The 26,715-nt window shown below is 40.2% G+C and overlaps 1 protein-coding gene across 2 annotated transcripts in view; it reads left to right on the top strand.

The window, feature by feature from the left end:
* Positions 1–26,715, top strand: part of PIP5K1B (phosphatidylinositol-4-phosphate 5-kinase type 1 beta) — a 200,382-nt gene that overhangs the window by 115,699 nt on the left and 57,968 nt on the right. For both annotated transcript variants that reach the window (XM_069763733.1, XM_069763742.1), the window contains exons 4-7: positions 3,874–4,004; positions 8,417–8,534; positions 11,544–11,696; positions 12,617–12,916. In XM_069763733.1, the coding sequence (XP_069619834.1) occupies positions 3,874–4,004; positions 8,417–8,534; positions 11,544–11,696; positions 12,617–12,916 (702 nt within the window). The remainder of the gene's footprint in view (positions 1–3,873; positions 4,005–8,416; positions 8,535–11,543; positions 11,697–12,616; positions 12,917–26,715) is intronic.

Genomic DNA, 26,715 nt, shown 5'->3' with positions numbered 1-26,715 from the left:
TTATAGGTCGGGTCGTTACGGACGCAGCGATACTAAATATGTGTACTTTTATTGTTTTTTTGTTTTTTTTTTAGGTAAAGAAATGTATTTATGGGAATAATTTTTTTTTTTTCTGCTTTATTTAGGAATTTTTTTTTTTTTTTTTTTTACACATGTGGAAATTTTTTTTTTTACTTTTTCACTTTGTCCCAGGGGGGGACATCACAGATCACCGATCTGACAGTGTGCACAGCACTCTGTTAGATCGGTGATCTGACATACAGCCGGGCAGGATTAGAGCTGCAGCTGCAGCCTGATCCTGACCCGGAAGTGCTCCCTGCAGGACCCGGATGCAGCCCCGCGGCCATTTTGGATCCGGGGACTGCAGGGAGAAGACGCTCGGTACACGGTGAGTACATCACCGTGTACCGATCGTCTCAGGGAAGCCCGCAGGGAGCCCCCTCCCTGCGCGATGCTTCCCTGCACCGCCGGCACACCGCGATCATCTTTGATCGCGGTGTGCCGGGGGTTAATGTGCCGGGAGCGGTCCGTGACCGCTCCTGGCACATAGTGCCGGATGTCAGCTGCGATAGGCTGCGATTCATCAATCTGGCTCCAACTTTCTCTGACTGCTGTTGCCAGATCAGCTTTGCAGGTTAGAGACTTGTTATGGACCATTTTCTTCAACTTCCACCAAAGATTTTCAATTGGATTGAGATCCGGACTATTTGCAGGCCATGACATTGATCTTATGTGTTTTTTTTCAAGGAATCTTTTCACAGTTTTTGCCCTATGGCAGGATGCATTATCATCTTGAAAAATGATTTCATCACCACCAAACATCCTTTCAATTGATGGGATAAGAAAAATGTCCAAAATATCAACATAAACTTGTGCATTTATTGAAGATGTAATGACAGCCATCTCCCCAGTGCCTTTACCTGACATGCAGCCCCATATCATCAATGACTGTGGAAATTTGCATGTTCTATTCAGGCAGTCATCTTTATAAATCTCATTGGAACGTCACTAAACAAAAGTTCCAGTATCATCACCTTGCCCAATGGAGATTCATGATTCATCACTGAATATGACTTTCATCCAGTCATCCACAGTCCACGATTGCTTTTCCTTAGCCCATTATAACCTTGTTTTTTTCTGTTTAGGTGTTAATGATGGCTTTCGTTTAGCGTTTCTGTATGTAAATCCCATTTCCTTTAGGCGGTTTCTTACAGTTTAGTCACAGACATTGACTCCAGTTTCCACCCATTCATTCCTCATTTGATTTGTTGTGCATTTCCTTTTTTGGAGACATATTGCTTTAAGTTTCCGGTCTTGACGCTTTGATGTCTTCCTTGGTCTACCAGTATGTTTGCCTTTAACAACCTTCCCATGTTGTTTGTATTTGGTCCAGATTTTAGACACAGCTGACTGTGAACAGCCAACATCTTTTGCAACATTGCGTGATGATTTACCCTCTTTTAAGAGTTTGATAATCCTCTCCTTTGTTTCAATTGACTTCTCTCATGTTGGAGCCATGATTCATGTAAGTACACTTGGTGCAATAGCTCTCCAAGGTGTGATCGCTCTTTTTTAGATGCAGACTAACGAACAGATCTAATTTGATGCAGGTATTATTTTTGGGTATGAAAATTTACAGGATGATTCCATAATTTTTTCCTCAGATTTGAGCTATTCCATTATTTTTTAAAATGGTTAAAAAAAGTAACCATTACTAACTACCACATTTTTTGTTCTTGATTTCTTTTAGTGTTTCTTAAACCAGAAAGTTGCCATTTGAAATGACTTTAGTTTTGTGCCATGTCTGTGATCTGCTTTTTTCTCTACAAAATTAAACAACTGAATGATTATCCTCCAAGGCCGGTGATTCTATAATTTTTGCCAGGGTTTGACTTTGGTATTGAAACCGTTGCTTGCATTTACAGTGGCCAGACATTTTCTGTACTTCTATTCTTGACCAAGTTGCACAAACTTCAGCAGGGATTTTGTCCCACTTCTCGATACAGACTTTATCCATCCAGATCCTTCAGGTTTTGGGGTTGTCACTGGGCAACATTGAGTTTCAACTCCCTCCAAAGATTTTCTATTGGGTTCAGGTCTGGAGACTGGCTAGGCCACTCCAGGACCTTGAAAAGCTTCTTATGTAGCCACTCCTTAGTTTCTCTGGCTGTATGTTTCAGGTCATTGTCATCCACGACCCATCTTCAATACTCTTACTGAGGGAAGGAGGTTGTTGGCCAAAATCTCACGATACATGAACCCATCCATCCACCCTTCAATACGGTGCAGTCGTCTTGTCCCTTTTGCAGAAAAACATCCCCAAAGTATGACGTTTCCCCCACCATGCTTCATCCTTCTTCTTTCTTCAGACACAGCGAGTAAAGTTGATACAAAAAGTTCTATTTTGGTCTCATCTGACCAAATGACCCTCTCTCATGCCTTCTCTGAATCATCGAGATGGTCATGGGAAAACTTCAAATGACTCTGGACATGTGCTGACCTTTCGTGCCTTGCAGGATTTTAATCCATGACGGCGTAGTGTGTTACTAATGGTATTGTTTGAGACTGTGGTGCCAGCTGTCTTCAGGTCATTGACCAGGTCCTACTGTGTAGTTCGGCACTGATTCCTGACCTTTCCCAGAAGCATCCTTACCCCACAAGGTGACATCTTGCATGGAGCTCCAGACCGAGGAACATTGACAGTCATATTTTTGTTTCTTCCATTTTCTAATAATTGTGCCAACAGTTGTTGCCTTCTCACCAAGCCACTTGTCTATTGTCCTATAGCCCAATCCAGTCTTGTGAAGATCCACAATTTTGCCCCTGGTGTCTTTAGACAGCTCTTTGGTCTTGGCCATGGTGGAGAGGTTGTAGTGTGATTGATTGAGTGTGTGGATAGGTGTTTTCTACAGGTAACAAGTTCAATCAAGTGCAATTAATACATGTAGGGTGTGCAGAGTAGGAGGGCATCTTTAAGAAAAACTAACTATGGTATATGAGAGCCAGAATTCTTGCTGGTTGGTAGGTGATCAAATACTTATTTCATGCAATTAAATGCAATTTAATTATTTATAAATCATACAATGTGATTTTCTGTTTTTTATTTTTAATTTCTGTCTCTCACAGTTGAAATGTACCTACAATAAAAATTACAGACCTCTATATTCTTTGTAGGTGGGAAAACTTGCACAATCGGCAGTATATCAATCAAATACTTATTTTCCGCACTGTACGTGCTATTGACACTGCTGTTTTGGGTCTTTAGGGTGACATCCCACATTGCAGATTTGATTATAGAAAGGCAATTGAAAATAAGTTTCTTTTCATTGGAATGGAGTGGTTTCAGATGAATGGGACGGTTGCAGAAATTTAAAATAAAATCCACTGCAAATATGCAACATGTGAACATACTAAGGGAGGCTACCTAGTCATGTTTGATCCATTCCCTTTGCTTTTTGGGCTTAAAAGACTCCCCTCTCTAGAGGAATTGCAGGGTGAGCTAACAAGTAGGCTCAGAACTGATTGTGGGACCCTTACGTGAGCTTGAAATGGCAGTTCTCTTTATATCACAGGAATGTCCATGTATCTGCCCCAAGATATAGAAATGTCCCTGAGGGACAGACAGAGTAGTACATGAAGCGGTAAGCAGATGGCATACATGGTTTATGAAATTTACACCCCAGAAAAGGAAATTCTTATGGGGGCATACAACACTCCTAATGGTATAGTTGTTCTATTTTATTTCTGTGATTCAATAACTGCTGATGGCAGTATATACCGACTTACTATTAAACTGTTATAATTCAGAAGCCTTGTGATAAAAACACATTGTTGGAGAAAATTAATTAGTCTCTATGTGTATTCTCTTTACAGACAGCATCGTCAGCGATAAAAGGGACTATTCAGTTGGGAATAGGCTACACTGTAGGTAACCTTACATCCAAACCTGACAGAGATGTGCTTATGCAAGACTTCTATGTAGTGGAGAGTGTCTTCCTACCAAGGTAAGAACAGAAAGCACTGCTATGAACAAAAGCGATTTTCTAATTTAGGTCTTTGTCTGTCTATCTATCTATCTATCTATCTATCTATCTATCCATCTATCCATCTGTCTGTCCTCTATCTATCTTTCTATCAATTTTTTGATCTAGTGATTCTCTCATTTAGGTCATTGTTACCCACTGCAAACTCTTTGCAAGCTGATAACGCTATTTTACAAAAGTCCAAGGAAACAGTAATTGCGGTGAAATTGTTTTAGTCATTGAGTGTAACAGAGCAGTGGAGATGGAACATTAGAAATAAAAGCAGTTACTGTGAAATGTATCTTACAATGAGAACAGATCTATATTTAAAACATTTTCCTACCATGGACATAATTCTGTGGCATGAACATGCTCCAAGACCAAATCCTTAAAGCTTAGTCTAAATATTAATACAATTTTTAGATAATATTTATACATATGTAAGAAGTTTTAACAATATGTAAAATTTTATGTACTGCACTGCAAAAGGTGGAAAGAAATCGAGCATGGCAGGATAGTTGCTGTTTTATAGCATAAGTAGCTTTTTTTTATAAGGCAAGGAGATTAGTGATTCAAAAGCTCAATGTCTAAATTACTTGAAATTCTGTTCAAATGGAATGTTGCTCCAAAATATAAACATATAATTTTGGTCATCAATACGGAACCAAAATAACAAGGTAATTTAGAGTTATTAATATAGTCATTAAAGTGCCTCTAAAAAGACTAAAAAAGTAAGGTGCATTCTGCCAAATCGGAATAGAACAATTATAGTCCAATTGGGACATGGAAAAAAATAGATTCCACCAAAGGTCATGGGTAACTTGTTTCCTAACTAAACTAAACAGTAACTTAACACAGATCAGGATTCAATTAAACTTTACATGTGTGACTGGGTCAATACTCATTTTAGCACTAATTTGGTTCCATAAGGGAAGAGGCCCTTATACGGTAAGCAGTGGTGTATCTTGAGTTGCCAATGTCCTTGGAAAGGCAAGTTTTTTGTGTCCCCTAACCTGTGAACAGATATAAAATTTTAATAATAAAGTAATCCATTGTTATTTTTTAACCTTTTTATATTTTTTTAATTCCATCCTAAGACCCTAGACCTAACCCAAGTCCAAACCCAAGCTGAGGTTAGAAAAAGTACATCAAAACTTAGGTTCTGATTCATCAAAGCTTTTACGCCAAAATTGAGGCTTACAAAACTCTATAAAGTTGCAAGTTATTTCAACTTTTGCTGTTTTCATACCATTTTTGTCCTGCTTCACCAAAGTTGGTGCAGCTGGGGCAGGGAGGAGGTTTCGCGACCCCTGCTTGTCGAACTTATCATGCTCATCATACTGAGAGCTTTATTATCTTAGTCCTTGCCCTTACAGAGGGCAGCAGCTGATGACAAACTAATCTTGACTGCGGCATTCTGCTTCTGAACTTGACCCACCGACCTAGATGTCAAAGCAGCTTCTGGCTTCTTTATTCATCTAGTTGACTAGCCGCCAAGCAGGTACTGACTGTGCTCATGTGCTGCTCTAAGAAGACGCAACAGTGGGGGAGTCAGGTGAAATTTTACATCCCTATAGATTGTGATGTGTGGGGTAACCACACTTGTGACCCACTCCCTCCCCCCACATGTTACTCCACTGATGGTATGTTGTTCTGAAAACCAAAATACACCTGTTTCTTTAGGGGGTTAAAAAATTTATAAAAATAGCACTGTAGATCGTCTTTGAACACAACAGTGTGATGTTTATGTGCTCATATTCTTTGACATAAATTCTAGTTTTATTGCTTTACTTTGTTATTACAGTAAAGCCTAGCAGTCATGCTGTAAAAGGAACCTTCAAAGTTCACTGCTTTTTGAGGTCACATACTAATTTATGTTTCCCAACAACAAAGACAAATGAACAGCAGCTAATAGCGCAAACCACAGAGGCATGACTGGGATGTGACACGATGCAAGTGCATTGTATTACATTTTTTAAATGTCATCATCTAAATCTCAAGGTAGCCAAACACAATAGATAAAAGTTGTCTGAAAATTATGAAATTATGATTTTGTCAGGATTGGTCAACTATTTAATGTATATGCAGCATCCAGACATGAACTTGTGAAGCAATACAGAAGAACTGTATTTTGAATGTAAGGAACAAGGGGTGGCTAAGTTAGAGGAATTGTTTAGAATGAGAAAAACATAACTTTTCCAGTTGCAAATCCAGCCCATGGACAAGTCCTCCCTCCTTATGTACTCGTGTGCCTTGTTATCTGCTCATGTTTAATGTATTTGTCTATATTTGCCCCGTATTCACATGTAAAGCGCCATGGAATAAATGGCGCTATAAAAATGTATAATAATAATAATAATAATAAAGTGTGGCAATGTTAGCCTGTAAAACCTCTTATATGTGCTATTAATGATAACATAATTCTGATTAGGTTATGTATACAGTTGGTCAAGATGACATTTTGCAAGGTTTGGCTTTAAAATGTTTTTTCTAATTTCTTGGAAATTGACACTATTGTAAGTACACTAGGGTACAATCATTACCAAGACCTATCGGTGTAACATCTGTGCCAGTTCCCGACCCTCTTGTTCCTGGTTTGGCCACTATGCAACGCCATGCCTTTGTTGTGGGTGATGCGTAACAGCATCAGTCTTGTTTAATTCCTGGGACTTTTGGTGCTGCTAGACCAGCGAGCTATGGGTTAATTGTATGGGGTTTTTTTATTTCTCCTTTATAAGAGCCTCGGGTGAGGCTGCCTGCTATTGAAACCCCTGGGTCTTTGACTTCCACTGCCAGTCAGTTAGCTTTATGAAAAAGTCAGTTTTCGCTGAACTGTGTAAGACCAGATCCCTGTACAGGAGTTAAAGGATGAAGGCCAGTGTGCCTCTGTAATCTGCCAGATTGTAGTGGCTTGTGCCAAATCTGTCCAAGATAGCCTTTTTTGAGCTTGTGGCCTGTGACAGTCCTGACAATGTATGTATGTGTTAGTGAATGACAATCCAATCTGGTGTTTTCTGATTTTAAATTCATGCGTGATCCCTTCCGCTCTGTCCCTGGTTATGCTGTTTGTAGTCAGTTCCAGGTAGGGTCTGACTGCTAAAAGTATGTTTGTACTCTGTAACCATGGAAATAACTAGTTCTGAAAATGAGTTTTTTATACAAATGGTGGGACTTTTTCGTCAAAACTCAGGGGAAAGGGGCTTTTCATGCTTAATTAAAAAAAAAAATTAAATGAAATAATTAGGAATGGTGGTAATTATTGTTGTTTTGCCAAAGATGGATAGGTTATTGGAACAGAAGTTTTTATATTTTTTATTATGTTGTGTATATAGCTACCTTTAGGCAACTTTTTTGTAGCTTGTCTGCCTGGAACTTATTCTTATTGCTGTCTGTAACGTTTCATAGTTTTTACAATGTTCTATGCTAGATATTGACACCTATGGCCAGGATTATACACCAAATGACCATAGACAGACAGGTTGATTGGAAAAGTCACAGCGATCTCTGTACTGTCTACGTGTTGTTGACACATAGTTCAAAGAAGCAGTTATGCTGGCAAAATGTACCTTTTAGTACCACATACTGTTAAATGGAAAATTGTAATGAGGCTTGCCAGACGCAAGGTGACTCACATAACAAAAATAAATATTAGTAATAACAGAACATGCTATTAAACCTCGGGCGTTTATTTCCATCATTTTAGCATAGACCATGACAGAGGCAGCAACAATCAATCTTATTCCACGTGTTATAGAACATATGAATCTGAATTTAGAATGGACAAACTATGGTCTGTCTATTCTAAATTCAGACTGCCCTGTGCCAAGTCTACTTTCTAACATTTTCTGTTTGTCCTGCATTGCCAAATACAGTATTTAAAGGGTAATAACTATTCCAAATCATCACAAGAACAAATTAGGGTATGAAAATACTCAGAATAATGAACTAAATAGGACCTACTTAAAGACCCTTAAAAGACAACTAAATAGGGAAAAGAAGTGAACAAATAATTATAATAACAATCTTAAGTTTTATATAGCGCTAACATATTCCGCAGTGCTTTATAGTTTGCACACATTATCATCACTGTTTCCCTAACCCTTAAAAAACAGTAGGTGCGATTCATCGGTTTATGTTAGAATTAGTCCATTAATCAGTTTGAAATGTAGAAAAAATTTTGCAAAAATTCAGCAACTTTTGCAGCTTTTGTGTCAACTTTAACAACTGGTATTGTTATCCAGTGCCATTTTCACCCTTTGCCTCTATGTGTACCCCTGTAAATTTTCTATATATTTTATGCTTTTGAAATGTAAATGAATGATATGTAATTTCATATACATTATGTCATGTAGAGCTGTTTATTAAAATTACTCATATTTATCTCCCCATCTTAGTGAAGGGAGCAACTTAACCCCAGCGCATCATTTCCCAGACTTCAGATTCAAGACCTATGCTCCACTAGCCTTCCGCTACTTCCGAGAGCTTTTTGGCATCAAACCAGATGATTACTTGGTAAGAATTCAACATATTCTCATTTTTAGATTCAATTTGTTAAATTATGGCACCTTATGTACTTAATATGTGAAACAAGGTTACTTAATCTGAATCCTGTTATATAAATGTGTATACTATACCCTAATCAAAAAATATTCCTATATGGCAAAAGAATACAAATTAACCTAAAATGTCATATAGTACAGGACAACTACCCTAACGTCTTGATATTTGTCCATCAATTGCCTCACATGCTACTTTATCTCCTACTGCTCAGGAAGGATATAATGGAACTAGAGAGAGTACAAAGGAGGGCAACAAAATTAATAAAGGGGATGGGAGAACTACAATACCCAGATAGATTAGCGAAATTAGGATTATTTAGTCTAGAAAAAAGACGACTGAGGGGCGATCTAATAACCATGTATAAGTATATAAGGGGACAATACAAATATCTCGCTGAGGATCTGTTTATACCAAGGAAGGTGACGGGCACAAGGGGGCATTCTTTGCGTCTGGAGGAGAGAAGGTTTTTCCACCTACATAGAAGAGGATTCTTTACTGTTAGGGCAGTGAGAATCTGGAATTGCTTGTCTGAGGAGGTGGTGATGGCGAACTCAGTCGAGGGGTTCAAGAGAGGCCTGGATGTCTTCCTGGAGCAGAACAATATTGTATCATACAATTATTAGGTTCTGTAGAAGGACGTAGATCTGGGTATTTATTATGATGGAATATAGGCTGAACTGGATGGACAAATGTCTTTTTTCGGCCTTACTAACTATGTTACTATGTTACTATGTTACTCAACATACAAGCTTTTTTACATTGATTTTTTGCACTAGTATAAAATATCATAATGACTCGTGATTTAATGGCAAGTCATGCTGCCTTATAGCAGTGGCCTTTAAGCTGTAGCTCTTATAGTCCTTGTAGTTGTTGCTTTACAGCACAACTGGAGAGTTACTATTTGGACACTTGTGCCCTACAACAATGGAGTCCTGGGGGAAACATCAGAATGAGCAGCTGATGGAGGAACACAGGGATGGGAAAACATCTCTCCAGCAGAAGACAAATTTTAGCTTTTGGGGCATATTTCTCCTGCAATAGGCATAGATACAAACCATGGGGCGACAAGGACCCACCAGTAGCATTGACTTTGGGGGGCCCACTTTTCACCTGCATGCAAATATTATACTACCTTTGTTCACAAATTTACCTATCTCTATATAATAATAAACTGGGTTTGGGGTGAGGTTGGGGGGCAGATCTACTGTACACAGGGGCCCACTGGGGGATTCCCCTGTTACCTTGTGGGCCAGTCTGTGCCTGGATACAAGTATATGTGATACTATGGTTATTCGAGAGCCTAAAAGTACTGAAAAACAACAAAAGATAACGAGAGGATTTTTTTATGTTATTTCTTTTCTATGTGTATTGCTTTGCTGTTCAACCATTCAAAATCTATTATTTTCAATCCCCAATAGAAAATGAATTTATAGGTTTGATTATTGCCTATTGACTTGGAGCAATGATGCAAACAAGTATCTTTTCCATACCATACAAATAAATGATCATATATGTAGTTTCAATAGGGAGAAGAAACTGCTAACAGAAATGTCTGATTTACAGTGGGGGATCAAACAACTCTCTTGCTGATGGAAGGTGAAAGCAGAAGCCTCTGGTTAAAAGTTGGGGATCAATCACCTCTCTAGCTATAGGAAGATGAAGGCAGACACCTCTAGTTGAAAGTTTGGATTAAGCACCTCTCTGGCTATGGAAAGGTGAAGGCAGACAGCTCGTGTTAAAAGTTGAGGATCAAGCACCTCTTTATTTATAGGAAGGTGACGGCAGACACCTCTGGTTATAAGTTGGGGAGTAAGCATTTCTCTGGCTATGGAAAGTTGAAGGTAGACACCTCTGGTTAAAGGTTGGGCATCAAACACCTCTCTTCCATGGAAGGTTGAGGACAGACATTGGTGGAAGTGGCTTACCTCAAGGGAGAACAAAAGAAATGGTCATTTAAATTCAAACTGTCCTCTCATTTCCTCCCTCTATGTCATCTATTAAAAAGTCATCCAAACTTAATTGAGCTTAAAATTTGAGCTGTAGAGAACAGGAGATGTCAGTCTGTGGCTAGGATATGTTTACATAGATAGTCAAATAACTTATTTTAGGAAACACGGACGTATTACATGCTCATTATCTGTGACTCTAAATGTCGCATCAACTTTAGTGAAGTTTGAAAATATAGTGATAATAATTTTATTTATAATTAACAATACATTTATATTTTATATTGTAAAATTGAAGCTATAGAATTTAAAAAATTTTCTCGGTTAGCAACATGATGGACTTTGCCAGGCCTGGTAGTTTAACAAAAATAGGTTAAGAGCTAATTAAGCATTTGATGAACCTGTCATCTTATTATAATTGTTATTTTTGTAGCCATTGATTAGAGTAATTTTTTCACACAATGATCTAATTAGTTTTATATACACATAAGAATATTGCTGCTTGCATTCTAATTGGGATCGCTTATGAGTTAATTGCCATGTTTATACAGTTCATTAATAGCAATATCTCATATGTGAGTGAGTTCCATAACCTTGACCTGGAAACACTTTTCATACTTAAAGTTTGAGACAAATTATACCAATAAGGTGTTGATCTCATTAAAAAGATGACGTTATAAAAAGGCATGTGATATTTCTTGCCAGCACTGTCTTACCAGGCAAATATTCATTTTAGAATTCTAAGCTAGCCATATCTGTGGAATGATTGATATCAATAAATACAATCTATCCAAAACACTTTATGCATGTATGACATGGCTAAAATGTGTACAATAACTAATTAGCAAGCAGAGCAAATGGTGGGTCCTGCCAAGACCTCAATGGTCTGTGTTAGGTTAGTTAATAAGTCAATGATTATTATTGATATGTGATTAAAGATGGAAATCCAAAAATACCTTATTGAGTATCCACTGGCTATCCAAACTAATGAATATATGGTCTCCTTTTGGTTTAGTACTCACTTTGCGGTGAACCTTTGATAGAATTGTCTAATCCTGGTGCAAGTGGCTCCATCTTCTTTGTAACCAGTGACGATGAATTTATCATCAAAACAGTTCAGCACAAAGAAGCGGAGTTTCTTCAAAAGCTACTTCCCGGCTATTATATGGTGAGTAAGAAGAGATTATAATCCGTTAGTAGAATGTCCCATTAATATGTCGTGTATCAGATTCTCTGTACAGTTGCTCAGCTATACTTCTCTTTTTGGTACTAGAAATAAAAGGACCAATCAATCATTTCTATGGAGGGGTGACTATGCATGTATAGCTACCTCTAAAAAAAAATCCTAAAATCCCTGGCTAATGCAGTGCTTCTTTTATTGCCCCAATGAGGAGATGCATTTGAATCGTATACCATATGTCAGCACTTCGGTGAAGTAATGAAGCCACTGATGCACCAAGTGATATGGAAATGCTTCTTTATAGCTAGTGACATTAGATACATATGCAGTTACAAAGGTAGCAATTGATTACTAACTCCTGATCTACGATGTGACAAGAGAACAGCTGTACTATATCCAGTGCCCCAAAGCAAAGATCACAATGAGTCCCCTATTATGTTATTGGGTTTTGACCCTCAAGACAGAAATGATGGTGTTAGTTTTCTCCTCCAGGCAACTACTAGGACGCTTCTGACTATTTCCGGCCCTTTACTTAGTAGCAATCAAAAGGGGAGTCCTGCACAGGTTCTGGCCACCCAGTAGCAAAAAGGATAGAACCCATTGTGTACTAGGGATTTTATAGAACGTTTATTTGTAGTTGGGTTATGGATGCGTAGACCAACTTAGTACAAACTTGATAGCTCATATTTGTATGTGCAGTCAGTATCAGTTTGTATAATCAAAGATGCCATTGCTAAAGTCTTTATGCTCTTTAGAAACAACACATTTTAGAGATTAAGCTCTTTCATTACTCTTTACTCATTACTCTTGCATTACTTGACATACATCATCTTTTCTACAGTGATGTTGTATCTGTTGTTCTTCATCATTGCCACCATTTACATTAATATGACTTTTTTTATATGTAGAATTTGAATCAGAATCCCCGGACACTACTGCCCAAGTTTTATGGACTTTATTGTCTTCAGTCTGGAGGTATAAACATTCGACTTGTGGTCATGAACAATGTCTTGCCACGTTCGCTGAGGATGCATTTCAAGTATGATCTCAAAGGATCAACATATAAACGGAGAGCATCTCGAAAAGAGAGGGAAAAATCCAGTCCCACATATAAAGATCTGGATTTCTTGCAAGATATGCATGAAGGATTGTATTTTGATCCTGACACCTACAGTGCTTTAATGAAAACACTACAGAGGGATTGTCGTGTAAGTAAAATACAGAAAGATATTTGCATTCAAACGTTCAGTCTTGACGATTAGTTGTATCAATAAAGTTGGTGGGCTGAGAATACCACGAATGTGCCAGTACAGACATGTCACCTTGGAAAACACTATTTATCTCGGAATATTGGGTGAATCTGTGGGTAAATAGCATTCCAATGTTGCTTAGCCATTTTACTGAATAAGCCATGACAGGGAGAAAATTAATGTATTTATTTCCTCCCAGGAGCCATTGACTTTCAGTGATGGGGACGTGAATGGAATGGCTACAGTCACTGCTCTCTATACGGTGAGGCTATAAGCACGCCCCGACACTGTGATTGACAGCTGGCTTTGCAGCACATTTGTGCAGAGAGATGTTCCATTCAAAGTGCAAGGAAGTTCTTATAGCTGCCACTCACAGTATGGAGAGCAATGCTGTGAGCGGTGACTGTAGCCGCTCCATCCACTTTCCCATGTCTGGAGATAAGTTCATTTTCTCCAGGTAGCCACACTTTCAGTAAGATGGCTGGATACCATTGAAACGCTATTTACATGCAAATTTTCCTAGGTGACAGGTTCCCTTTAACAAAGTGGTCCCTCAGCATGGTAGACAATTAGAACCTTCACTCTTAATTACCACTGGCTTGCACTGCCATTTTTTCCATGTAACAGTTTGTAGCTGTCTTTAAGTATCTGAATAAAATATCCATCACTTGATATATACAAATACGTTATATTATGCGCAGGTTTCTCAAAAAATTACAAACCTAGAAATTGATGAGCAAATGCATATGAAAAGCTGAGGGTTTATGGAAAGCCGAGAGCTTAGTAGTTACAAGGGAAGACCAGAGTGTCATGACCTTTTTAGGGGAGAGAAAGACTCTGTTCTAGTGAGCCAGTCTAAAGGTGTACACATTAGATAAAGGCCATCCAAACAATTTCGGCAGGAGTAGAGAACCATCTAATGTGTATGTAGACCTCCCGACTTTCCACCAAGAGATGATATGAGAGAGAAGGCTCTGTCCATTTCAATTTCAACAAGCGATCCTTTGGCTCAGCTAAGAGATAAGTTACTGCCAGATGAATCAGACAGTGGGTTCTCTCAAAGAGAATGCATGGACATTTAGCCAAGACAAGCATTCCTGTATATGGGGGAGTTGTGAGAGGTATAGTAGCTGTTAGCTGATTGCTCATTTGGTCAACAGCTATCTAATGTGTATGACGGCCTTAATATTGGGAAAGGTTAAATAGTTGAGGCTTTCTTTGTTTATTTTAATATTTTAAATTATTTTCTGTCTTCAAATAAATTGTATGCTGGGCATCACCTTTAATCATTCAAGAAAATATATATATATCTACATATTAAATACACAGCAGTATAAGAGATCCCAGTATAACATAAAACAATTAGGAATCGCACTAATTTACGATCTATGCCACCCACTCAAAATAATCAGACTTTTTTTTTTCGAATAACATATCCAAGGTTATTTTTCCCAGACTATTTTTCAAAGTTACAGAAACCTTGTGCTCCAAGGACAGCAATGTTTTTACTTCTGTCCCTTACTGAAATAATTGCTTATCTTGTTGCCTAGAATAGTTGGTTGCTATTAACTTTTAGGTTAGTAGCTTTTCATGATTATATTTGTACAGGAGAATGGCATAGACTAAGAAGCTACTCTTAGCGTTTGTCCATACAGAAGTCAAGTGAGTAAATGCAAGTAGTTAAGTAAATTAATCTGTCTGCAAATACCGGACTAAATATCCCCACAGTGTAAATAGTAACTGTAAAGACAAAGTCTTCTTGACACGCACATATGGGGAAAGGTGTAACATACAGTATGTGTTTTAGATATGTTATAGATTGAAGTAGGATGTTCTCCAGAAGGGAATGTTTAACATTAACAAAATCCCCATTGAGCGATATAGTCACTGTACCTTCTTATAGCTATGTAAATACTGACTCAAAAATCATAACAGGGATTAAATGGGGAAAATGTCTGGGAATATCTCAATTGAGAAATAATGCATACCTTCGCACTGATTTTTTAAAATTTTTAATTTATTTCTGTATGCAAAGTTAAGCCACTATCTAAATATGTGTTTGCAGAGTAGTCCTTCATGTAGCTCAGTGATCTACAAAAAAAGATATAAATCCTTAAGAGCGCCTGCTCCTGACTGCTCTGTTCCCTTTCCCTTCTCTCAATGTTTGAGATAGCAGAATGGAGGCTGGAGACATTGTACAGAGATTTGCCGTAATGAGAGCTAACAGTAATGTTTTACGTATAGCAGAGTAAACAGCTTATCAACAAGGAGGAAAGTACTTGGGCCCTGACTTATTAAGACTGTCATTTTACACACCAGTTTTGATGAACAAGGGGCAGAATTTGGTGTATCTTCCTGCTGTCATGCGCCACTGCAAGAAATTTAATAACTGTAGTAATTTATGTCACTTTTATGGTGTAAATTAGGATGACTTTGTGTGCCCTGCTTGGCCATCCGTCCGCCTGGCAAATCTCTGTCCACTTTTCAAAAAGTTGATGTAGCTGGCAAGAACTAACATAAAAATGCCAAAAGTTGTGAAAAATGTTGTGACATTACACAGTTTTATGCCAGAATTCTGTTGAAAACTGTTTTATGAATTGGCCACATGGATATGGAAGTGTAATTCTGGAGCTGTGATGATATGTAAGATATCAAGCAGGAACGCGGGATGCAGTGACGGACGGGAGGCAGAGCAAGGGTTAACAGGTTTATTTACAGGGGATATACTCCACGTAGGGAGGTAAAAAGTTAAACAGTGTTAAAGGAACAGTACAATACAATGGTTCAAATAGGAAGTCCATACTGCAGCTCTTGCTGCGAACTCAATGGTGCCGGCAACGGCCGACGCAGTGTCCTCATTAATGGGGTCAAGCAGACAACAATACCCCTGTCTTCTGGTGACAGTGGTCAGTCTCCAGAACCCTCCACTGCCCCTAGTCCATATACTGTAGATGCCTACAAGGTTACGGGCCACGGTACTATCTAAGCCCGACGTGTCTCCTGGCTGCTGCACAGTTGGCTCATCTTCGCTTGGTCTGCGTGGCTCGGCTGTGTGTATATGGCTCGGTTCTGCACGGTTCTGCTCTGCTCTGTATGACTGTGCTCTGCATGCGATAGGGGCTCCTTCTATATGGCCCGTCGCCACACCGGTACCCTCGGATGGGGGAAGCAGAGCATGCTGCTCACTGCTCTGCGTGCTGCTCTGCACCCTGCCCTCTGCTCTGCTCCCCACACTCCTCTCTGCCGGCGCCAGACTCACGTCCTTCGCGCGCTTTTCCTTTTTATAGCCTCGCTGCTGCCCGCCTCTCCGGGTCTGCAGGAAGGTCTCTCCCACTCAGGCTTCCCTCAGGTTGCATGGGAAGGTCCGCCATCTCAATGCTGTCCCCCCAGAGGATGCAGCCTTTCTAGTTCTGGACGCAGCATGCAGGTACCTGAGGTCTGGTCTATCTCCTTACAGATACATGATAGCACCTGAAGACAGCAGCACCCTGGACACGCATAGGTCCCACATCCAGCATGTATTACAGGTAGGGGCACACTTCCACAATAGAGAATTCTGAAACTTGGATCAGGCTGAAAATGAATGAATGAAGATGATAGATTAAACTAATTCTGATTTCCATATTTCCATGTCAAAGGTGTCCATAGCTGGCTTTTTACACTGATTTCTGTTATGTTTGCTAATGACAGGTGTTATGAAGGCAATCCAGAAACACAGTGTGCTTAGCGATCAGAGCGCACACAGTGATCTGACAAATACCCAAAAATACAAGAACGAGCTCTGAGACGTGGAAACTCTGTAGACTGCACACCTGATCCTATCCTAAACACAACTAAAAGCGGCTGTGGATTGCGCCTAACAACTACCTAGGCAACTCGGCACAGCCTAAGAAACTAGCTAGCCTGAAGATAGAAAAATAGGCCTGACTTGCCCCAGAGAAATTCCCCAAAGGAAAAGGCAGCCCCCCACATATAATGACTGTGAGTAAGATGAAAAGACAAAACGTAGGGATGAAATAGATTCAGCAAAGTGGGGCCCGATATTCTAGGACAGAGCGAGGACAGTAAAGCGAACTTTGCAGTCTACAAAAAACCCTAAAGCAAAACCACGCAAAGGGGGCAAAAAAAACCACCGTGCCGAACTAACGGCACGGCGGTACACCCTTTGCGTCTCAGAGCTTCCAGCAAAACAAAACACAAGCTGGACAGAAAAAAAGCAACAAAAAAGCAAAAAGCACTTAGCTATACAGAGCAGCAGGTCACAGGAACGATCAGGAGAAGCTCAGATCCAACACTGAAACATTGACAAGGAGCAAGGATAGCAGCATCAGGCGGAGTTAAGTAATGAAGCAGTTAACGAGCTCACCAGAACACCTGAGGGAGGAAGCTCAGAAGCTGCAGTACCACTTGTGACCACAGGAGTGAATTCAGCCACAGAATTCACAACAGTACCCCCTCCTTGAGGAGGGGTCACCGAACCCTCACCAGAGCCCCCAGGCCGACCAGGATGAGCCGCATGAAAGGCACGAACAAGATCGGAAGCATGAACATCAGAGGCAAAAACCCAGGAATTATCTTCCTGAGCATAACCCTTCCATTTAACCAGATACTGGAGTTTCCGTCTAGAAACACGAGAATCCAAAATCTTCTCCACAATATACTCCAATTCCCCCTCCACCAAAACCGGGGCAGGAGGCTCAACAGATGGAACCATAGGTGCCACGTATCTCCGCAACAACGACCTATGGAATACATTATGTATGGAAAAGGAGTCTGGGAGGGTCAAACGAAAAGACACAGGATTGAGAACCTCAGAAATCCTATACGGACCAATAAAACGAGGTTTAAATTTAGGAGAGGAAACCTTCATAGGAATATGACGAGAAGATAACCAAACCAGATCCCCAACACGAAGTCGGGGACCCACACGGCGTCTGCGATTAGCGAAAAGTTGAGCTTTCTCCTGGGACAAGATCAAATTGTCCACTACCTGAGTCCAGATCTGCTGCAACCTATCCACCACAGAATCCACACCAGGACAGTCCGAAGACTCAACCTGTCCTGAAGAGAAACGAGGATGGAACCCAGAATTGCAAAAAAATGGAGAAACCAAGGTAGCCGAGCTGGCCCGATTATTAAGGGCGAACTCAGCCAACGGCAAAAAGGACACCCAATCATCCTGGTCTGCAGAAACAAAACATCTCAGATATGTTTCCAAGGTCTGATTGGTTCGTTCGGTCTGGCCATTAGTCTGAGGATGGAAAGCCGAGGAAAATGATAGGTCAATGCCCATCCTACCACAAAAGGCTCGCCAAAACCTTGAAACAAACTGGGAACCTCTGTCAGAAACAATATTCTCAGGAATGCCATGCAACCGAACCACATGCTGAAAGAACAAAGGTACCAAATCAGAGGAGGAAGGCAATTTAGCCAAGGGCACCAGATGGACCATTTTAGAAAAGCGATCACAGACCACCCAAATGACTGACATCTTTTGAGAAACGGGAAGGTCAGAAATGAAATCCATCGAAATATGTGTCCAAGGCCTCTTTGGGACCGGCAAGGGCAAAAGCAACCCACTGGCACGAGAACAGCAGGGCTTAGCCCTAGCACAAATCCCACAGGACCGCACAAAAGTACGTACATCCCGTGACAGAGATGGCCACCAGAAGGATCTAGCCACTAACTCTCTGGTACCAAAGATTCCAGGATGACCAGCCAACACCGAACAATGAAGTTCAGAGATAAGTTTATTAGTCCACCTATCAGGGACGAACAGTTTCTCTGCTGGACAACGATCAGGTTTATTCGCCTGAAATTTTTGCAGCACCCGCCGCAAATCAGGGGAGATGGCAGACACAATGACTCCTTCCTTGAGGATACCCGCTGGCTCAGATAAACCCGGAGAGTCGGGCACAAAACTCCTAGACAGAGCATCCGCCTTCACATTTTTAGAGCCCGGAAGGTACGAAATCACAAAGTCGAAGCGGGCAAAAAATAACGACCAACGGGCCTGTCTAGGATTCAAGCGCTTGGCAGACTCGAGATAAGTCAAGTTCTTATGATCAGTCAATACCACCACGCGATGCTTAGCTCCTTCAAGCCAATGACGCCACTCCTCGAATGCCCACTTCATGGCCAGCAACTCTCGATTGCCCACATCATAATTACGCTCAGCGGGCGAAAACTTCCTGGAAAAGAAAGCACATGGTTTCATCACTGAGCAATCAGAACCTCTCTGTGACAAAACCGCCCCTGCTCCAATCTCAGAAGCATCAACCTCGACCTGGAACGGAAGAGAAACATCTGGCTGACACAACACAGGGGCAGAACAAAAACGACGCTTCAACTCCTGAAAAGCTTCCACAGCAGCAGAAGACCAATTAACCAAATCAGCACCCTTCTTGGTCAAATCGGTCAATGGTTTGGCAATGCTAGAAAAATTACAGATGAAGCGACGATAAAAATTAGCAAAGCCCAGGAACTTTTGCAGACTTTTCAGAGATGTCGGCTGAATCCAATCCTGGATGGCTTGGACCTTAACTGGATCCATCTCGATAGTAGAAGGGGTAAAGATGAACCCCAAAAATGAAACTTTCTGCACACCGAAGAGACACTTTGATCCCTTCACAAACAAAGAGTTAGCACGCAGGACCTGAAAAACCATTCTGACCTGCTTCACATGAGACTCCCAATCATCTGAGAAGATCAAAATGTCATCCAAGTAAACAATCAGGAATTTATCCAGGTACTCTCGGAAGATGTCATGCATAAAAGACTGAAACACAGATGGAGCATTGGCAAGTCCGAACGGCATCACTAGATACTCAAAATGACCCTCGGGCGTATTGAATGCAGTTTTCCATTCATCTCCTTGCCTGATTCTCACCAGATTATACGCACCACGAAGATCTATCTTAGTGAACCAACTAGCCCCCTTAATCCGAGCAAACAAGTCAGATAACAATGGCAAGGGATACTGAAATTTAACAGTGATCTTATTAAGAAGGCGGTAATCAATACACGGTCTCAGCGAACCATCCTTCTTGGCTACAAAGAAGAACCCTGCTCCCAGTGGTGATGACGATGGGCGAATATGTCCCTTCTCCAGGGATTCCTTCACATAACTGCGCATAGCGGCGTGTTCGGGCACGGATAAATTAAAAAATCGACCTTTAGGGAATTTACTACCAGGAATCAAATTGATAGCACAATCACAATCCCTATGCGGAGGTAGAGCATCGGACTTGGGCTCTTCAAATACATCCTGATAATCAGACAAGAACTCTGGGACCTCAGAAGGGGTGGATGACGAAATCGACAAAAATGGAACATCACCATGTACCCCCTGACAACCCCAGCTGGATACCGACATGGAATTCCAATCCAATACTGGATTATGGGTTTGTAGCCATGGCAACCCCAACACGACCACATCATGCAGATTATGCAACACCAGAAAGCGAATAACTTCCTGATGTGCAGGAGCCATGCACATGGTCAGCTGGGCCCAGTATTGAGGTTTATTCTTGGCCAAAGGTGTAGCATCAATTCCTCTCAATGGAATAGGACACCGCAAAGGCTCCAAGAAAAACCCACAACGTTTAGCATAATCCAAATCCATCAGATTCAGGGCAGCGCCCGAATCCACAAACGCCATGACAGAAAACGACGACAAAGAGCATATCAAGGTAATGGACAGAAGGAATTTGGACTGTACAGTACCAATGACGGCAGACCTAGCGGACCGCTTAGTGCGCTTAGGACAATCAGAAATAGCATGAGTGGAATCACCACAGTAGAAACACAGACCATTCAGACGTCTGTATTCCTGCCGTTCAACTCTAGTCATAGTCCTATCGCACTGCATAGGCTCAGGTTTAACCTCAGGCAGTACCGCCAAATGGTGCACAGATTTACGCTCGCGCAAGCGTCGACCGATCTGAATGGCCAAAGACAAAGACTCATTCAAACCAGCAGGCATAGGAAATCCCACCATGACATCCTTAAGAGCCTCAGAGAGACCCTTTCTGAACAAAGCTGCCAGCGCAGATTCATTCCACTGAGTGAGTACTGACCATTTCCTAAATTTCTGACAATATACTTCTATATCATCCTGACCCTGGCACAAAGCCAGCAAATTTTTCTCAGCCTGATCCACTGAATTAGGCTCATCGTACAGCAATCCGAGCGCCAGGAAAAACGCATCGACACTACTCAATGCAGGGTCTCCTGGCGCAAGAGAAAATGCCCAGTCTTGAGGGTCGCCGCGCAAAAAAGAAATAATAATCAAAACCTGTTGAACAGGATTACCAGAAGAACGAGGTTTCAAGGCCAGAAATAGCTTACAATTATTTTTGAAACTTAGAAACTTAGTTCTATCTCCAAAAAACAAATCAGGAATTCTTGGTTCTAACATAGATTTCTGATCAATAGTATCTTGAATCTTTTGTACATTTATAACGAGATTATCCATTGAAGAGCACAGACCCTGAATATCCATGTCCACACCTGTGTCCAGAATCACCCAAATGTCTAGGGGAAAAAAAAAAAGTGAACACAGAGCAGAAAAAAAAAAAAAAAATGATGTCAGAACTTTTTCTTTCCCTCTATTGAGAATCATTAGTTGGGCTCCTTGTACTGTTATGTTTGCTAATGACAGGTGTTATGAAGGCAATCCAGAAACACAGTGTGCTTAGCGATCAGAGCGCACACAGTGATCTGACAAATACCCAAAAATACAAGAACGAGCTCTGAGACGTGGAAACTCTGTAGACTGCACACCTGATCCTATCCTAAACACAACTAAAAGCGGCTGTGGATTGCGCCTAACAACTACCTAGGCAACTCGGCACAGCCTAAGAAACTAGCTAGCCTGAAGATAGAAAAATAGGCCTGACTTGCCCCAGAGAAATTCCCCAAAGGAAAAGGCAGCCCCCCACATATAATGACTGTGAGTAAGATGAAAAGACAAAACGTAGGGATGAAATAGATTCAGCAAAGTGGGGCCCGATATTCTAGGACAGAGCGAGGACAGTAAAGCGAACTTTGCAGTCTACAAAAAACCCTAAAGCAAAACCACGCAAAGGGGGCAAAAAAACCCACCGTGCCGAACTAACGGCACGGCGGTACACCCTTTGCGTCTCAGAGCTTCCAGCAAAACAAAACACAAGCTGGACAGAAAAAAAGCAACAAAAAAGCAAAAAGCACTTAGCTATACAGAGCAGCAGGTCACAGGAACGATCAGGAGAAGCTCAGATCCAACACTGAAACATTGACAAGGAGCAAGGATAGCAGCATCAGGCGGAGTTAAGTAATGAAGCAATTAACGAGCTCACCAGAACACCTGAGGGAGGAAGCTCAGAAGCTGCAGTACCACTTGTGACCACAGGAGTGAATTCAGCCACAGAATTCACAACAGATTTCCCTGTACTTTTTATACACCTTGGTTCATATCATGACCTAGCCTTCCAGTGTGGAGGTGTACAATCAGATATTGGGGCTATATGCCACCAATGTCTATCCCGAGACAACCCTTTCCTACAAATACTGTAGCTGTTATAAAGCGGATAATAGTTGCACACCTTCCCATCACACATATGATTTAGTTCACTGTGTTGTAGTTTACTGTAGTTTAACATACAGAAAATAACACAGCCGATCATAACCGTGTTACTATGTGACCAGAGCGACAGATACATACATTAAAAGCATAATAGGTCATTGAGGCAATTTACTTGTGTGCAGAGCTTTATTGTCCATCAATAAAAATGCTTCCCATTGTTTGAGAAGTCGCCCTTGGCAGAGAGCGGGTATCTGATGCGTCTCATGTGAATATGTGCTAGCAGTGATGTCATGTCCTGCTGCGTACACCATGGTGATAACATCTAGACCCTCTGTCATTAATCTGCTAATATACAAATAAAGCCACTTCCCATTACTTCCCCCGGGACATCTATAGAGTTTAAATCAAAATCATAAATTGAACTGCAGACATCGGGAATTATTGTATGCATGATATCCAGGATATTCTGAACAGGAAATAATATATTAAATGTGCATACATGAAAAAAAAAATGTTTATAGTTGAATTTGTGTAGAATATAGTCAAACATTAAGTATTCTGTAGAAGAGCAAATATTGCAGTGGTGTCGGACTTAAGAAACACAGACTGCTGACCAGGTATCCTGTTCTTACAGAATGACAATGTGAAGCATTGTGCTGTGCACCCAGCTCCCACTTTCTTGTATATTCTACCTGCTATTTCATAAAATATGGATTAAAGGTATTGATTTCAAAAAGAAACCTTCAGGATCAGACTATGAAAGTTTTCTCCTTAGTCTGTGACTGGGAGATATTTAATTTTTACAGTATCTTATTTTTTTGTACTTTGCTGTACAATATATTTCAAAGGCAGACATAGTCTATAAAGCCAATGGCTTATATATTTTTTTTAAGCTTTTTTGTTTAGAAGATTAGCAATGTGTATGTTCAAGAGGGGCATACTGAGCCATATCCTTGTATACAGTATTGAGACCCTGCTTTTTTAAGATCGCTGTCAGAATAATAAAATAAGTGCGATCAGAAAATGTCCTATTGTTTATATAAGGCTTTCATGCTAAATGTATTTAAGAAGAATGTTCATTTTGCATTTATTATTTTTCATACCATCTATATGAAAAAAAAAGTCTTGCAATTTTCCCACTGACTGCTAGGCTTAATATAAGACTCATACCCCCTGTTCTTTTAAGCAGCTACATGGATGTAATCACCAATAGACTGGCTCTGACTCATTCTATAGGAGTATTTTCTAGAAAAGGGAACTCTGTGTAATTTAGAAGTGTTTTTTTCGGACGTGTCATTCATAAAACATGATAGTCAAAGTATGAGTCTAATATTAAGCTTAGTGGGCAGATTTCTGATTTTATATATACACAATGATATAAAAGTATGAAATAAACAAAACATCAAAATTGTGTAAAAATACATTTACCATAAAAACCTGATTTCAACACGAGGTTGGCTTCTAATGACACATTTCTTTTAAATCCTCTGCTCTCAAATAATCTTATGCTCATGCTCATTCTGCCCCAGTCTGCACAGCAAAGCTGATAATAGAGCTACATATAGCAGGGTTTATTTTCAAATGGATGATGACAAAAATAAATAAAAATAAAATACAACAGCAGTTTAAAAAAATATATATAGGGTATGTTTATGCTACAGAAGCCTAATTTGGGGGCTATGACATTTTGACAGAATATGTGTGCTATACATACTGGGTCATATGTGGTAGATAATCTGCTCAGACAGATCAAAATAGATTATAAATTAGGTGCTTCTGTTCCTTGGCAGTAGTATGGCATTAGTGCATGTGTATTATTGATTTATCAGCAAACCTAACTGTTTGGAAACAAATATCAGCAGTCGGGAGCTTGTTCTGCTAGACTGGTCTTCATTTTAGCTAGAAACATTGCCTATAACGTAGAAGCGATGCTTGTTCTTCAGAGCCCTTAATCTGCAATGATTGGTAACTATTGACTCTGTACAGTAAAGTGAATCAATGAAGACATAGCTGATTGTATTGTATCTAAATAGATCAGTTTGGACAGGGAGTAGAGATAGATCTTCTCCTCACAAGGAGACATTTCATTCCCAGATCTGATTGTTCTTATTCCCTCAGCCAATATTCACCTGTGTCCTGCTGCATCCTATGTTCCATCTGTCTGAGAAGTCTATGTACCATAGTTTCTTGTATTGTTTATAGCTAGAAGACTTGTAATATTGAGTTGTAATAGTGTAATCTTCTATAGTAATTGCATAGAGTGAGAGTTTATAATGAATTTTTGTATGTATGTGTATGAGATCTTGGCTGTTAACATGAGCCAAGCATAGAAATAATACTTTCATCTTCATCTGATGTACGCAAACCTTTTTAGTTCAAAGTCAACCAAAGTCAGACATGATCAAGAAGATGCTTGTAAGGAAGCCTCGTCACATGGTGTCATGTTTATCTCTTGTCCTTCAATATTAAACCACATCTAATTTCATTATTAGTAGATCCTTAATTAATCCGGCAAAAACTTGTCTTAACTTCAATCCAATTTATCACTATAGATGAATATTGACAGAATATTTGAATACACCACCAATGTTCGGTCCTCCTGGACCATGATCACAGCGTTTGTCTGTCTGCAGGAAAGACAACCTGGCATACCAAACATTGAGGAATATTTGCAACCCCACACAATATGCCATCCCTAGCCATAATTAAGAGTAGGACTGGTGTGACATTTCCTTGTGAAGTCCTCTGCTTGGCACGGAGGTAGTTTTCCGTGAAGTATTGCTCTGTGCACTGCCAAGCAGGCTCTTTGTCAGTGGTCTTGAGCCCTTATGGTTCTTATTTCAATTACTTATTTTGCTAATATTATATTCTCTTTGATGTCAATACACTTTTCACATACATTGTAGGCAGAAAAGACAAACTACAAATATTAAGTGTAACCATGGGTTTAAGCAGTATAGAATAAACTAACGAGAAATTGTCTTGTGCCCTTCCCATTCTGTACATAATCGGCTTGTGCATCTCGGAGGAAAACATTATTTTTCTCGGTTTTTCCATTTTCTGATCAACATAATAATGCAGTTATTATGACTCACTCATACTGATCAGCCTGTTATGATGTAAAGACGTGTCCCATGTTGCTTTATGAAAATGTCATGCAAATGCGGTCTGTCTATATTTGAATGGTTGCTAATTTGAATAACAAACATTTAGCACAGGACTGTATTACACATACTCTTCTACAGACGGCACTCTGGTTACATGTGCACTGCACAGAACAGCCCAATATATGCAGGCAGTGCCCGCTCCAGGCTTCTGCTGGCCATTAGGTAACAGAGTCGCCTTTGATTTTTCCTCCCTTCCAAGAGCTATAACTTTTTTTTTCAACAGAGTTTATGAGGGCTTGTTTTTGCACTATGAACTTTAGTTTTAATCATCACCGTCTCTTTTTATTTCATTTTTTGGGGAGCCAAAGTGACCAAAAAACAGTGATTCCTGACATTTCACTTTTTTTTTTCATTTCAATATTCACTACGTGGCATAAATATTATGATATTTTATTAGTCTGGTCAGTTACGCATGCTCAAATACTGGGCTTCACTGTATACAACCATGACAAACATTATTGACAACTTTGGTGGGACCCCCAGCACCCATGGAAATGTTATTGACCCCATCATTATCATATTTTCATGGTGAGTGATGGAGGTCAGAAAGGAAAAATTCCCTGATTTCCAATCTTTTAAAAGCAGCTGTTGTGATTAACAGTGGCATATAGAAAATTAAACTTCTGCGATTGGAGATAGCTTTAATCACAGCAGTTTGGCTTGGATGCCGGCTGTATAGCACAGCCGGTATCCACACTTCATAGAGCTGATAGACAGCCACAAACATGCTGGGATTGCCTGACATACACGACTTCATGGAGCCACGAAACATGCGGGCAAGCACTTGCGCTCATCACTAATCAACAGTAATGGGGCTCCAGTACTGCAGCTAATAAACAGTAATTTGTATAAAAAGTACTGCTAGAAAAAAATGTAAGTGATCCAGATGTGGAATCGGAATCTCTGTCACTACTTTATGCTGCCCTTATACTGTATAGGGCAGTGCTCCCCAAGTTCGGTCCTCAAGAGCCACCAACAGGTCATGTTTTCAGGATTTCATTAGTATGGCCCTGGTGAGAATTCCA

The sequence above is a fragment of the Ranitomeya imitator genome, chromosome 1, assembly GCF_032444005.1.
Source record: "Ranitomeya imitator isolate aRanImi1 chromosome 1, aRanImi1.pri, whole genome shotgun sequence".
Taxonomy (NCBI): domain Eukaryota; kingdom Metazoa; phylum Chordata; class Amphibia; order Anura; family Dendrobatidae; genus Ranitomeya; species Ranitomeya imitator.
Note: the sequence above shows the minus strand (reverse complement) of the source record. Positions and strands in the feature narration are given on the sequence as shown.